Source organism: Tasmannia lanceolata, unplaced genomic scaffold, assembly GCF_043159265.1.
Source record: "Tasmannia lanceolata isolate RefF3 unplaced genomic scaffold, GAP_Taslan_0.1 ptg000013l, whole genome shotgun sequence".
Taxonomy (NCBI): Eukaryota; Viridiplantae; Streptophyta; class Magnoliopsida; order Canellales; family Winteraceae; genus Tasmannia; species Tasmannia lanceolata.
The window spans coordinates 2,155,939-2,171,619 of NW_027518690.1; the positions used below are offsets into that span (position 1 = coordinate 2,155,939).

Sequence of the window (15,681 nt, forward strand, 5' to 3'; positions counted from 1 at the left end):
TAGCTACTGGTTGCTGGCACATCCATAAGGTTGAAATGAAAGACTCGTCACATTCTATTTCAAGGATATCTAATAAAATCAAGATCTGATATCTTTCTATAATACATAATTGAGACTAGAATAAGAGAAGAGAGAAGACATATTTCTAGGAAAAGGATAGCTTTAATTGAGCCTCCCAGAGAATTTTATTACTTCAACATGTTAGATACAAAATGACTAATTTACCCCTACTCCGGAGGGTAATTACAAATACATCTTAAGAACGTAGAGAATGATAAAGTAATCCTTATGCACACTGCCCAACATAAACAGTGTAGATATAACACCATTGCCACCATCTGCTTATTCGGTATGTATGCTAACCAGAGAGAGAATCAGTGTAAAATTGCCTCAAGTGAAGTAACATCTTATCACTGTGATAGGTATCTCATAACAAAATAAATATTTAAAAAAAAAACATGAGGAGTTGGAACAATTCAAGGCTCAATAAAAAACGTAACAAATCCAATAGTTACAAAACTAAGCTATATATTCTACTTCTAAGAGAACCCATTCCCTATCAGAGATTTGACATCTCAAGATTATTGAATTTAGCATATGGAAGTGATCATGGAGGAAAATGATTACACATGAAAAATATAATGAATTTAAATCTAATGAGATAGTTTTGTTCAAATTCATGTCCATAAAAATCAATGCAAGTCATTACTCTTCTTGTTGAACAGATAGAAGTCCGGCCAACTCGTCCATGCTAACAACACCATCTCTATTCTTGTCAGCTTTTTTGAACAGCTCTTCTTTCTAACAAGCAATGTAAATGAGTTGCTAAAAGATACCAACATAATCAATCAAATAAAAAAACTTCTGTAAGATATGTGAAAACAATAAATGCATGTAGGAAAAATCTTTATGTCTAGACCTTGCTAGCTGCCACTTGATTCCCAAATGCACTGATCAAGTCACTAAACTCAGAGAATGAAAGCATCCCGTCTTCATTATCGTCCTGTATTCAACAGCCAACAATTACAAAAATGGAAGAGGAATTGGAAATTCCAAATGGAAAGTATCAAATAGGGTAACAGAAAATGGAAAACTGTCAGGCTGAATGTTTCTCAAAAGAAAATTTAAACATGATATTGAAGAAGAAAACATGTTGTAAACAACCACATCCAACCTATCCGTAACGGTAAAAGAAATTAATCAAACTGAGACCAAAGATCTGCAGCTTTATACAAATTTAAGACCAATATGACAAAATATCTATTTACGACTAGAAATTTACAGAAAGGTATAAATACGATGCATAGAAACATAATGAGAAACCACGACTAATGAATCAGATGACATGCAACATAAAATAGTGAGGACAACACATTGCTTTGCTACATGATATCTTCATTTCATATCACAACTATTTGTGAGTGTTCCCTTCATTCAGCATCAATATTACTTAGAGATTCACGAAGGGCTATATATTAATAACAAATTCCCAAAATGTTTGATAAGTTTTCTATGTTCTGGTAATGCAAACTAAAATCAAGATAAAATGTATAAACTTGAACAAAATGAAAAATCGTATGCACAAGAAAAAAAACTGAAGAATAATTTAAAAGATACCACAATAGCTAGGATCCGCCGAGCAAAATCTTTTTCTGTATCAATTGGATCCTGCCAAAAAAGTACAAATATAAGTTGTGAACCAAGCAATTATAGGTATAATTTTGAATTCCAACCAAACAATTATAGGTAAAAGCCATGAAACACTGCATACCTCAACATAACACTTGAGTGACATTTTACCCACGACCATGTTTGATGATGATGGATCCACCAAGTCTACCACAAGAGTGTCATCTGAGTCCTGAAAGAACAACAAATCTTATAGTTCAACCAAAAAGAAAGACCAGGACAGGGTAAAGATCCAAATTGCGCAAGTTCAAAATTCACAAAACCAACAAAAAATTAACTATTATCAATCGTCTAGGTTAAACCATTTGGGCCAGACAAACGTGAATGTGAAGCCCCCTTAACTACAAACAGGAATAAGCAGCTCTACAACTAAAGAAGCTCGAGCATCACGGAAAGCCTGCCTATGATTCCAAGTGCTTATCACAAGAACCAGTGGCCTCTGGGCCCCAAAACAACATCTAGTAGTTGCGGAACACACTGCATAGGCGGTTTAAAACTCATAGATGATTGGGAGAAGGAAAACCAAGAACTAAAAATTAATATCAAACAGATTTCTTAGACCAGCATGAGCCACACCAATATGAATAAGAAGCTACCAGATAACCGTAAACACAAATAAGCAGCTCTCCACCAGAAGAAGCCCAAACCTTGAGAAAGCTAGCCACAATTACAAGTTCATATCCCAAGAACCAGTGGCCACGCAACCCAAAACCCCATATATTAATCGCAAAATGATTTTCATCCAGGTTTCCAAGCATACTGAATTCAAGTAGTAGCACGAAGAACCAAATCTTTACAAACTCAAACTCCGAGAAAAAACACCCAAAGTAATTCTGGCTTGAGGATATAGAGCAATAAGGGTCTATGTATTACAAATGTACATATACATAGGGGCTGATATTTCCACCCCCTTTCTCTTTTTTTTTTTTTTTGAGCCTTCTAAAAAAATTCTAAAATCTATGTAATAACCTCTCTTTGCCCCTCAAGCAGGCAATGTCGATGCATCCCTTCTTGGTGATAGTGGATTCCATGCCAACAGAGATGCCTTCCTCGACCTCGCATAGATGGTTGAAGCCCTGAATGAGTTTGGCCTAGTAGAAGGGGATTTGGTAGAAGCGGTTTGAACATGACAGAGACAGTCTCTTTCCCTGTCATTTTCTTCAACATTGAACACAAGCTTCATACCTGTAGGGGTGCAACTCGGGTCGCGTTCAACCCGATTTTTTGCGTGGGTTGGGTTGGGTTGCGAGTTGGGAATTTATAAATCGACTGGAAATCGTGTTGGGTCGGGTTGGGGTATCGGGCAACCCGACCCGAATTGTAACCCGACCATTTTCTACTAAGTTTTTTTTATTTTTTTCAAATTTTAGTGATATTTACAGTTTTAGACTTTTAGTCTTTTACTTTTAGACTTTTAATAGTTAAGACGTTTGGGGAAAGTCGCAAATACCGCTCGGCTCTTTCTATTTTTATCAAAAATCAGAAAATGAAACCCTCAGGAGTAGAAACCCTAAATCTTTTTCTTCTTTCCTTCTTCATTCACGAAACCCTAACTCCACCATGTCTCCACGTCTCTGCGGCTTCACCTCCTCCTACGGTGAGTAAAGGAGTTTTCAATCAAGCCTTCACCTTCGTATCCACGTCTCTTTCCTTGTCGAATTATTTTTTATTCTTTTGGGCCAGGAATTTCTTTTCCTGATAAATCGGAATCTCCAAGTGGAGATGAGAGTGAAATCGCTACAAATCAGGAAACAAAATCCCGGCGACAAGATTCAATATGGAAATCGGGTCGGGTCGGGTCGGGTTAGGTCGAGTTGAGGAAATTTTTCCTCGGGTTGGGTAAGGTTGAACCCCGCCGGTTTGGAACTCGGGTTGGGTTGGAAAAATGGGTTCCTCGTGGTCGGGTTGGGTTGCGTTGGCCTCAACCCGATCCGAGGTGCAGCCCTACATACGTGCAATATCAATTTTCATCCCTCCCTTGGTCATGGTTTTAAATTTCAGCTGAAATCTGAAATTTCAAATTTTCATCCCTACATCGGTTATAGTATTAAATTTCAGCCGAAATACCGAAATTTCAGATTCCGGCCGGGAACAAAATTTAAAACCGAAACCGAAAATTTTAAATTTCTGCCAAAATTATACGATTTTCACGGAAATCTCCGAGGAAATTTTTCCTCTGGTTGGGTAAGGTTGAACCCCGCCGGGTTGGAACTCGGGTTGGGTTGGAAAAATGGGTTCCTCGTGGTCGGGTTGGGTTGCGTTGGCCTCAACCCGACCCGAGTTGCAGCCCTACATACGTGCAATATCAATTTTCATCCCTCCCTTGGTCATGGTTTTAAATTTCAGCCGAAATCTGAAATTTCAAATTTTCATCCCTACCTCAGTTATAGTATTAAATTTCAGCCAAAATACCAAAATTTCAGATTCCGGCCGGGAACGAAATTTAAAACCGAAACCGAAAATTTTAAATTTCTGCCAAAATTATAAGATTTTCACGGAAATCTCCATCGCAACTGAAATTGCCACCGAAATTTCGTTTTCGCCTTAGGCCGAAACCGAAACCGAAACTTCAATCCTTGCCCTCGATGGCAAGAACTTCTAGGTCCTTCTGAGCCAGAAGATCGATCATTGAAATCAATGGCAACAACCTCGTGTGACTGGACCAACAACCATCTGCACTGGTTCAAAAAAAAAAAAAAACATTTGCATTGGGTCTAAATTCTCTCACACTTGGTGCTTGTATGTGAACATGATTCTAGGCATTGTTGAAACAACTTATTGTGCCCTACTCAATATTTTTGGGACTTCTTTGTGTAAACCAGGTATAGCCTCTGATCATATTCTCACAACATGGCTGACATCTTCTCTTTAAGTTGGAAAGGGTTTCTCTAACAATAAGAGCAATGCAATAAAAATTGTATATAACAACCAACCATTGTAAAGATGCATTAATGAAGCAAAACAAAATTAAAAGAAATTCTTCAAAGTTACAGATACCTTTCTAGTATACTAATCCATTTCGTAGAAAAAGATCTAAGGTTTAGGCAGGCATGTCAAACTCTAGTTCAAATCGTTTAAGTCATCAATCCTAAGCAATCCTCTGAAATAGCCAAGGTCGACAACTGCAACCACCACATCATTCAACAGGACTGCATGGGTAGGAAAGATAATGACCATAGAAGGGATTTTTAAGAAGCATAAAATAAATTCCGACTCCCAAAATATAATTGCACAATCAAATGTATTTACGAAAGAAAATAGAAGCCCATGGTTGTACTATAGCTGGGGTTCAAGAATTTAAAAAAATACATAATCTGATAAATATTTCATAGAAAGCATTTAAAAGGTTAAAATAAAGTTCATGTATGGAAATTCCTAGTGTTAATATACAAATCTTACCTGCCTGAGAACTTCCACGAGATCAATCTCGCAATACCCGATCAGATTATTCCTGGACAATCTATTGGTCTGCAAAACGAGTAAAACTGCTGATGGACTATATACTATATTTACACGAGCTATTTTAACAATGATGGAAAAAGATTGCTCCTCAAATTAAAAAAAGGAGAACATTTGGCGCAGGGAGCGTGGAGCGGCAACACAAGATGGAGATTAAACACAACAAGCAACTAAAATAATCTTGTGGGAGTTAGAAAACCCATGCCACGGTTTGGAGGAAAGCTCCAATATAACACGTGACAGGAGCGAAGCTCCTTCACCCACGTGAAAGAGCCAATGCTCTCTTCACAAGAGATGTCCCAAAAATAACTTTATTCAATCTGTTTTCTTTCCTCACGCAATTACATTACATAAAAAACCAAAACCTAAAAATAGCAACCCTAAATTCTTGCCTAGCTATTATTCTCAATCTTCTAACTAAAGCAACATAAATAAAAAGAAGAAACATGACTAAAACTATCCTAAAATAGTAATCCCGCAATATAACTATACCATATCCTAAAACTGCCTATAACTTAGCCAAATCAACTCCAAATAGCATAATCTTGGGCTCTTTCGATAGGTAATCGAAAAACCTTTCTAAAAACACCAAAATCATGCTAAAAGAACAAGATTTGACATCCCAAAAACATACAACAAATAAAATGACGAAAATAAGAAATTTAAAAAAAAATTAAAAAAAGATTTGATCCACGCCGCACGTTCTGATACCAATTGACGCCGGATGGGCGTGCGATCGATAACGGCGATGATGATCCGAAAAGAAATAACAAAAGATAATTGTGGTGCTCAAAAGCTAACCCACATTGGAGGGAAACTCCAAGAAAGAAGTGTAAAAACACCTTTTCTCCACAAGAAAAGAACACTTTTCATTCAATACTTCAATTATCAAAAACCAAGATCTTCTCCATTACATTGAGTTTAAATAGGCTAATGAGATCCTTATTCTAACTTTGGAAACTAAAAACAAACAAAGAAAGTAGCAACTCTAATCTAGGTGTAAAGATCTTACACAATTTTGCATTGAAAAATTATAAAATAAAAGCTGTTTTAGATCTCATTCCTATTGGGTACTAATTAAAAAGTAATTTATTGCTATTTAGCTAGACTTAAGAAAGGCATTTGCTAAATTATTAAACTGAGAAAGGCTAGTTTCCTAAGTCTAAATCCCACGGATTGGCACTTGTTGCCATGGTTGGTAACTTGGTAAAATGAAACTGATATCTTTTAGGTAATGATTCAAATAGGTAACTTCCTAATACCGAATGGTAAAACTGGAAAGCAAGATCCCTGCATCAACATTGGCAATAGAAACTGACTCTTTCAAAAAGTGATTGCCAATTACAACCAAGATAAAACTGTGCTACACACAAGGTTTTAAATTTCGGTTTTGGTTTCAGCCTTGGCCGAAACCGAAATTTTGGCCGAAATCCCGAAATTCGGGGGAAAAATGAATTACATTTTTATTTCGAAATTTCGGTAACATCGGCCGATATTTTGAAAAATTAGTAAAATTGTGAAGCAAAAAAATCATTTTTCAGAAATTTCGGAAATTTCTGCTGAAATTTGGTATATTTCCGAAATTTCGGTATTTCGGCCAAAATTTAAAACCTTGGCTACATAGAAGCCTCATTAAGCGATGCAAGTAATTGGTGATTCAGCTAATTTATAGGCCCTAGTGTATAAGTGAGTAGCTATTCAAAAAAGAATCACAAGGTTTCATTAGCAAGTCATTTCAAAAATGTTCTAAACTGTCAACAAGTGCTAGAGCGCCTCGAATCTTAAGCAAAACTGTTGTGTCCAATTAGGCATTGCTTTCCAGAGTTTTTATATGATGAAAGGCCTTAGAGTCCATTATTTTTCAAAAATACCGAACGGCCCACACAATAGGATGATCCAAACCGTCCATAAGATGTGACACAACCTAAATATGTTGTGCCCCAAAAATCATTTCCATAGGTTGATCCTAACCATCCGATCTGTAGAGGGACCTCACATTAGAGGGTGGATCATAGATCGGATGGTTAGGATCAACCTATGGAAATGATTTTTGGGGCACAACCTATTTAGGTTGAGTCCCATCTTATGGACGGTTTGGATCATCCTATGGTGTGGGCCGTACGGTACTTTTTGAAAAATAATGGACTCTAAGGCCTTTCATCATATAAAAACTCTTGCTTTCCAAGTGTTGAACAACTTCTTAGATAGAAAATTCTCTAACTTGATTCTAAGTGAAGGACTAACGAAAAGTGCAAAATAAAATTACGCAAATCACACACCTCAAAGATGGATATCCTTGCAATATGAGGACCATTTCTTTCCAACACAACTTTCTTCTCCTACAGAAGAAGAAATCAGAGCACAAAATAGTATTTTCAGATGAGATTGTTAATAAATAAAAACATGTCGGTGTTTCTCTTTCAAAAATAAGTTACAAATATCATAATGAACCTTTTACAAAAAAGAAAAGAAAAAGAAATACTTCCAGCTACCATACACAGTGCTAAATACCATTAGTGAGAACTAAAACATGACTTTTGTAACTCAAAAAAAAGAGGTGCATAGCAATGAAAGCAAAAATGGTTCACTCTAAAATAACTACATAACTCAACCAATCAAATCATACGCACAGATGAATGAGAGAGAAATAGAATAGAGAGAAGACATAGAAACACAAAAATAAAATTCCACAAGGTACGTGAAAGCATGTAACACTCAGCATGTTAGACCTAAATAAAGTAAGGCATTCCTATTTTTAAAGAAGTGGTAGCAAGACATCGGCGAGATGAAGACCAATGGGAGGGGATGCCGGGATGGCACTCATGGTGAGACTAAAAGCAGATTTTGACGAGATTTTTTCTAAAAAAGCAAACACTATGGACATCAACCAATTCCATTTACAAGTAGTTATCTCTCTGCATGGGTTTGAGACCTAGACAAAATGTAAATCTCCCTCTTTCTTAAATTATGAGAGGGAGTTCTCGCTGGCATGTACAAGAAAAAATAGTAAATAAAGTATCTGCAAGTGGCTAGAAAGTCAACATGGCATGTGAAATATAAAAGACGGAGAGTAAGAGAATAATTTCATACCATTTAAACACACAGAGACATCTATCTCTTAACAGGACCCTCAAATTAAGGTTCGAAGCTTGATGCGCCCCTAACTGCTCTAAATCCAATGGGAATGGGCTTAAGATAAAGACTAATGAAGATTTTTGTAGGTTGATTTATGCATAGAATAAACATCATACAAATACCCTCCCTCTGTCACTCTCTATTGAACGAAGTACCAATCAATAACATGTTTTCTACCAAGTTTTTAAATTTCAGGTTAAGTCACCACGAAAACGAAAAGATTTCAATTTCTGTTGGAAATTTAGGTGGAAATCCTATAAAATCATGGAAATATATCCAAATGGCAGAAGTTTAAGATGAAACTTTAGGGGATACTAGAATAAGCACAGAAACACACTTCTCAACCTTGAGGTCACAGGTTTGATCCTAGCTTACCTATCAAAAAGCAAAAATACACACTTAAAAACCATCAAATATGCGACAATCATTCCACAACAGTTTTAACAACATCAAACACCTAGTGACATGTACTATGCCATGTTTGATAATTCAATACATACCACATTTCACATGTAATTCATATAAATACTAATATGTAATGGATACAAAACATTTCACACACAATTCATACAAATACAATTATATAACTCATTAATATAGTACACCATTAATACACTTTCGGTTTTGGCTTCGGTAGGCATTTCAGTGGTGATGGAAACGAAAACATTTCAGTCATTTCATGTCAGTTTCGATGGAAATTTAAAACCATGTTTTGTACATGAAAGAAATACCAGAATAGAACCCATAGATGGTGTAATAGTTTTATTACTATTATCACATTGAAGTGTGACAAGACTGGAAAGAAAGAAACTATGATCTAGAACTAAGTAACTTAAACCAAGTTAACGCTACTGCATTGGAGGTTATTGGATAATATTAAGCTTAAGGCATTAGATTGTGCAACAGTTGGTTGTTTCATGGTGAACCAAAAAGATGAAATAGCCAATAGTGAAGCGGCAATCAATGATACCTAGAAATGGATATCGGACACAGAAATGGCCATGTGAACAAAGTTAAAAGTTGGCATTTTCACAAAATCTAGGACACGGATATGGATATGATATCTCATGTTGTTAGCTAAGAAGCAAGTATAAATTAAATAAAACTCAACAAGACTTATAAGAAGGAATTAGCAATAAAAAAATTTAAACAAAATCTACAACACTCAAATACCCAAAATTATTTCTTTTGAATGATATTGAATAAAATTGCGAAGAGAAAAAAAATCAATCATATGTGACCGAGCTAGTAAAGGGCAATATTTAAAGACATTGGTTTGAGTATAGTGAGTCAGAGCTTATGGTTAGTTCAGAGTTTATTTTCTGTTTATTTACTGTAACTGAAGTCCAGGGACATTTTTTCATTATATAGCTTTTCACTTTAGTGAATAAAATAGGGCATGCCCCAAGAAAGGAGCACACCATCATGCCCATGGAAAACCTCTTCTCCTTTCATATTCTGTTTGTTCTATTCTTCTCTGTCTCTCACCTTCTACGACCATTTCTTTCTTGCATGACCAGCTACATTGTATTAAAGCGGGTGCAGATCAAGCAATGAGGCCAAATCTAATATTTTTCTAAATCCAATCGACATTTAAAACATCAAAAGGACCTCTTAGAATTGAAGAAAAGAAGATTCAAATCTTATTTAGGTCGTACGGCTAATGTCATCAGTTGTATGGCTCTCCATCCCTCAGACCAAGACAATGGATTGACGTAGATCCCTTCAAAGGTGTTTACGGATATTTTTACCAACTTTTTCAATGATTTTGATGAGCATGTGAAGTTTTTCAGATTTCAAAACCTTGAAAATATAAATGCCTAATGGCTGATCTAGACATTTTTCATCAAACCTAAGGCTACAGAATAGCTTTCGAAAGCAAATTCTTTGGTTTAAGGCCTTTGGCAAGAGATGAAAGGAAGTGAAGGAAAGAGTTATGAAAAGGGGAGCACCAATGTAATAATGCATTAGTAGTGGCAATATATGTAATTTCTTGCTTTTATAGAGTGTATTTGCATATAGGGCAAACTTGTAATAAAGGAGAGAATGAGGGTCATGTAGGGAGGGCATTTGTATAATGGAGGGAAGGAGTTGGACACCCACTATATAAGGGATTTCTTTTGTAGTTTTAAGGAGTTTTTTGCTGATTTGAATTGAAGAGTTTGAAATGAAAAGCTGAGAGGATTTCATGTGATGGCCAATCAATATTAAATGAGAATCGAGTATTGCATACATTTATTTTCATGAGTTACAAATCACACAAACCAAAAAGTATACATGTGCTATACAACCATGTATTGTATGAGAGATTTCATACTTCCTGTTGATAAATCCATTTTTTATAAATTGCCTTGATGTCAACATGCGTAGTAAACAAGTCCATTTTGTAAGCTTGTCAAATAAATAAAAGAAACTAAACTTGATGAAAATTCAAAATGAGTGTGGCATAAGATATGTTGTATGAGTTTACTCACTGACTTCCAGACAGGCTTCTCAGTTCTGCAACATCATTCAGAAATAAAACAAAGAAATATTAGTATCATTCATGAAAGAAATAAAATAAAAACCTTACATCACATGGAATAAAGTTGTTGGGCAAGTAATAAACAAATTAGGTTAGCTAGACTAACACTATCTAACTTCATCATCACCCATAGAAAACCATGTGATGGGAAAATATTAATAATAGTTAACAATCTAATATAATAAAGAGGAAGGGGGTTTACTGTTCACTGCCCATGTGGCAGCCCTCCCCTTCCTCCATTCACATTTTTTTGACTTTTTTTAGACAAAGGCACCCATTCAACCCACTTATTTGCGATACTACCCCCTCCTTTATGCTTTTTAACAAAGGCACCCATTAGAGCCACATAATTTCGATCCTACCCCTCTCTATGCTTTTTTAATAAAAAAAAATCTATAGGGTGATCTTAACCATCAGATTTAAGAGGAACAACATATTATGGAAACCTCTATAGATTGGAGGGCTAGGATCAGCCTATGGAGATGGTTTTTGGGGCACAACCTATTGATGTTGTGTTCCATCGCATGGACGGTTTGGATCGACCTATGCTGTGGTCCATACAGTTCTTTGTCGGCCCGTGCATCGCATGGAGTTTTTTACTAGTATCAAATATATGGAACAAAGATTCTGAGACAACACACATGCACATAAAATAGAAGAATGGATAGCTTGCATGTGGAATACAAGTACGTAGAGGCTCATACTAAGAGTATCAATTCATCAGCATGGTTTTAAATTTCGGCTGAAATTTCGAGACCAACACCGAAATCAACTCAATCAAAAATTTCGGCTAAAATCCAAGGGCCCGTCAAACTAACAGTCTATCTCTATGTGGATGACCTAAACACCTATGCCACAGAAACCTACTGTTAATAGAGAGATGAAGAACAACAAAGACATAATTCAAGGAAAAGGAATAAGCCTGAAGAAATGTACGAAAAGCAATTCCAAGTCCAAAATAGAGAGGTCCCCCTTAGCGGTTGTTGAGTAGTACGTTGGGTAGTTTAGTCATTACATGTATTGTAGAGGGTATTATAGTCATTGTATCAGGTTGCCCTGTTTAAGGCCTATATATACATCGTATACATGTGAGAGCTCCTTAGTGGAGACTCTCCATCCCTCCATTCCTCTTCTTCTTCCTCATTAACCTAATCCCCATTTCTAACATGGTATCAGAGCAAAGATCTTAGGGAAGGAAGAGGGAAAGAAGAAGAGTCCCTTTACGCCATTTTCTCCCTCTCTCTCGCACGTCTCTCTCCACTATTTTTTTATCCTCTTTTTGTTTAGGTTTGGATTTTCGGCAAATCCCTTAATTTCTCTCCCTGATTTCTCTCTTCGTAAATCCTCTCTTAAACCCGAAGAACCCACGATATCAACTATCTCATCGAAAAGGTGAGAAGAATGCCAAGGGCAAGGGTGAGATCCACTATGCCAGCGAATGACATTAATATAATCCCTTTCAACCATCACTCTATCCAAATCAGAGCGGTCCAAGAACTTAATACCTTGATGGGCAGCACGAACCTCCGCCTCACTAGAGTCTGCAACCCCAATGGGGCCTGCAAAAACCCAGATCACACTACCACCATCATCTCTTAGGACTCCCCAGACCCCTCCTGGACCTGGATTGTCCAAGCTAGAACCATCAAAATTCATCTTGAGGAACCATCGGTAGGAGGCTCCCAATGCGGCGAGATCAAACTTTTGGGGCTGAGCTATTACATACCTCCCTCCAACAGTTCCATAACTCAAAGGATGACACAAATCTGAAACTTGGGATAGTCTTTACTCAATAAACAATCAAGGCGAAGAGCTCCTATAATATCCTTTGAATACCCTAGCATTTCACTCCTTCCAAAGAACCCAAATGGTTGCCAGAAAAGACGCATTCCAAAGAATTTTACCTTTTCTTTTCCAAGGCACCAACTGCCATCCCTCCAAGACATCTATGAGAGACATTGGGAAAACCCAAGAAATACCAAATCTGCTCAAAATACCGCTCCATATCTCTCGAGCCATTTTGCAATGTAAAAATAAACGGTCCACAGCCTCCCCGGCCTCAATGCAAAAAGGACAATAATCAACAATTAACATCTTCCTCTCACGAAGGAAATCCACCATTTGGATTCGATTTTGAAAGGCGGCCCAACCGAACACACCTAAGCTAGGGGTAGCTTGGATGGTCCACACTCAAGCTACTAGAGGATGCAGAGCCAGACATAAGAAGAAGATAGAAAACGGATAACTCCCCAGAAGTATTCCAGATCCATACCCTTTTGTTTCTACCATCCCGTCTAATATAGCAGCTTTCAAGAACCTCGAATAACCTGGCCACCGACTGCAATTCTCTGTCAAACAAATAACCACGCCACCCTATCATCTCACCGCTCATACATGTCTTTCACAAGAGAGTCGTTAGGTTGAGCCACCACAAACAAATCAAGGAAGACATCTTTTAACAGACTTTGGGAACACCAATTGTCAAGCCAGAATCTAAAACGGTGACCACTCCCAATTATGAACCTCATATATGATAGGAACATATCTTTAAAGCGAAAGATATCTCTCCACACAGTGACCTCGGGGTGTCTAAATAAGTCCTCTAATTCCCAATGACCTACCGCCGCTCCATACTTACTTTCAATAACATTATACGACAACTATGAGGATTCATCCCCAAATCTCCATGACCACTTTCCCATAACCGCTTGATTTGCCTCTTTAATTCTTCTAATGCCTAATCCTCTGACCTTTATGGGTTTAGGCACCAACTTCCAACTTACCAAGGGGATGCCTCATTTCTCTACTGAATCCCTCCCCCCCGGTCCAATCTTTTGATTACACTCATCGGGCATTTGAATAAAGATAGCTGGTAGATGGGGATATTAGCCAATACAGCCTTAATAAGGATAGCTCTCCCACCATACTGAAATGATGTTATTAATATCTTGAGATATACTAAGGAAATCATGGCCAATGAATTTTGGACAAGCTAAATTGTTATCTATGGATGGAAGGATACACAGATGTTGATCGGGCACATTCAGCTTCAGATAGAAGATCTACGATAGGTTGGTATACATTTGTTGGAGGAAATACAATTACATGGAAGAATAAAAAACTGCATGTAGTCGCACGGTCAAGTGTAGAAGCATAGTATGGGGCTATGGCCCACGCTATATGTGAGTTGGTTTGGCCATGTTCTTTTTATGGAGTTGGGTTTTAAATTTAAGTCTCCATTGAAGTTATATTGTGACAATCAAGCAGTAACACATATTGTAAACCGTTCTGTTTTCCATGAGTGGGCTAAGAACAATGAGACTCGCTATCATTTTGTGCGAAACAAAGTGATGAACGAGGAAGTGGCAACCTCCTTTATTCGTCCCCAAAATTATTCGGCGGATAATTTTACCTAGGTCGTAAGTTTTAATAGTTTGGATATTATTTGTTCCAAATTGGGCATTCATCATGTTTATGCTCCAACTTGATGGGGAGTTTTAAAGTTACTATTATGTAAATAAGGGCAATTGGGGGATTTTGTAAAGATCCCATTAAAGTGAATATATGAGAAGGGAATTCGTGAAACAACCGTTAGATCCCCGCGAAGATCCCACTCACAACTCGCTAGACCCTTGAGGATTGTTGGACAATCCGGGTGCCGGACTTTATCACACACGAAGAATGGATTGGATCCATTGTATGTGAAACAGGGAGAAGATGCACCATACATAGAGTGCATACACATTAATTAGAAGAAGAGACACCATAATATGATGTTGTGTGTGTGTTTAATTAATATGTGTTAATTAATTGCTTAAATCCTATTGATTGGAGTTTAAGTGATTTAATCAAACATGTGCTCAATTAAATACTTAATTCCTATTGGTTAGGAATTATGTACAATTTGGCGATTTCCCATTGGTGGAAATTCGAAAGGGAACGAGAGATTGAATTAAACTTGGAATCCTTTTTTAATTTGGAAAATATACCCATGTGCAAGAAATGATTTTTACCCTGATTGAGTTTTACTCGAGGAGAGTTTCCAAATTCAAAGAGAATTCCTATAGGGAAACAAAGTCCGTTGGGAGCTCTATATAAGGAGCATGTTTTTCACACACAGCTCAATCCATCTCTTCCCTCTGAGAAATTCGTCCAACCCCTCTCTCCTAGAATTCTTCTCTCTTCTAGTTATACTTCTAGTTCTAGTTCTAGTTAAAGTTCTAATTCAACTTCTAGTTCTGGGAGAACTAAGTAGCCTCTGAGATTTCAAATCGGTTTGTAACCCAAAGTCTTCTTCTTTCTCCTCCATCTTCATGTTGATTAGAAGCCACTACTTCGACTTTCAGAGTAGTTCGGGTTTGAGAAATGCCGAGCACACCTAGTGGGGAGTTATCAAGCAGCGATTGTCAAGTGAGGACAATTATCTATTAAGTTCTTTTTTGCTCATATATTTCCAATTCATCACCGAATCTAGTAACTAGGATCTTGGTTTGGATGGTGGAATCCGAAAAATTTTGTTTTTCTCGCAATCAAGATTCCATCGCGCATATCAATTCCACCACCAACTTTCAATCCGACCAGACATTGAGCGAACCAAGTAGCATAGCTCTCAAAAGCAAATAAGAAATGTGGTAAATAAAAGTTTGAACTGTACTTTTCAAATAAGAGGGTGTGGAGTGAATATCATTTCCCAAACAAAATGCTTCTAATTCTAATAAATTCGAAATAATAAACATCAAATTCCTTGATAAAAAGAAGAAAGAGAAAGTTCCGAGAAAACCCTATCATATCCCAGAAATGACAAATGAATGGATTTTTATTCCATTTCACGTCCGTCTAGCGCCATACGATGAAAAGGACCAAAATGCCCTCTC

General features: G+C 37.1%; 1 protein-coding gene across 1 annotated transcript in view; it reads right to left on the bottom strand.

The window, feature by feature from the left end:
• The window catches only part of LOC143889478 (phosphatidylserine decarboxylase proenzyme 2-like), a 37,004-nt gene that overhangs the window by 20,727 nt on the left and 596 nt on the right, over positions 1 to 15,681 (bottom strand). Inside the window, exons 3-9 of the mRNA XM_077393698.1 lie at positions 10,758 to 10,782; positions 7,428 to 7,487; positions 5,089 to 5,157; positions 1,772 to 1,861; positions 1,618 to 1,668; positions 920 to 1,003; positions 710 to 801 (exon numbers count right to left, since the gene is read on the bottom strand). Of these exons, the coding sequence (XP_077249813.1) occupies positions 710 to 801; positions 920 to 1,003; positions 1,618 to 1,668; positions 1,772 to 1,861; positions 5,089 to 5,157; positions 7,428 to 7,487; positions 10,758 to 10,782 (471 nt within the window). The remainder of the gene's footprint in view (positions 1 to 709; positions 802 to 919; positions 1,004 to 1,617; positions 1,669 to 1,771; positions 1,862 to 5,088; positions 5,158 to 7,427; positions 7,488 to 10,757; positions 10,783 to 15,681) is intronic.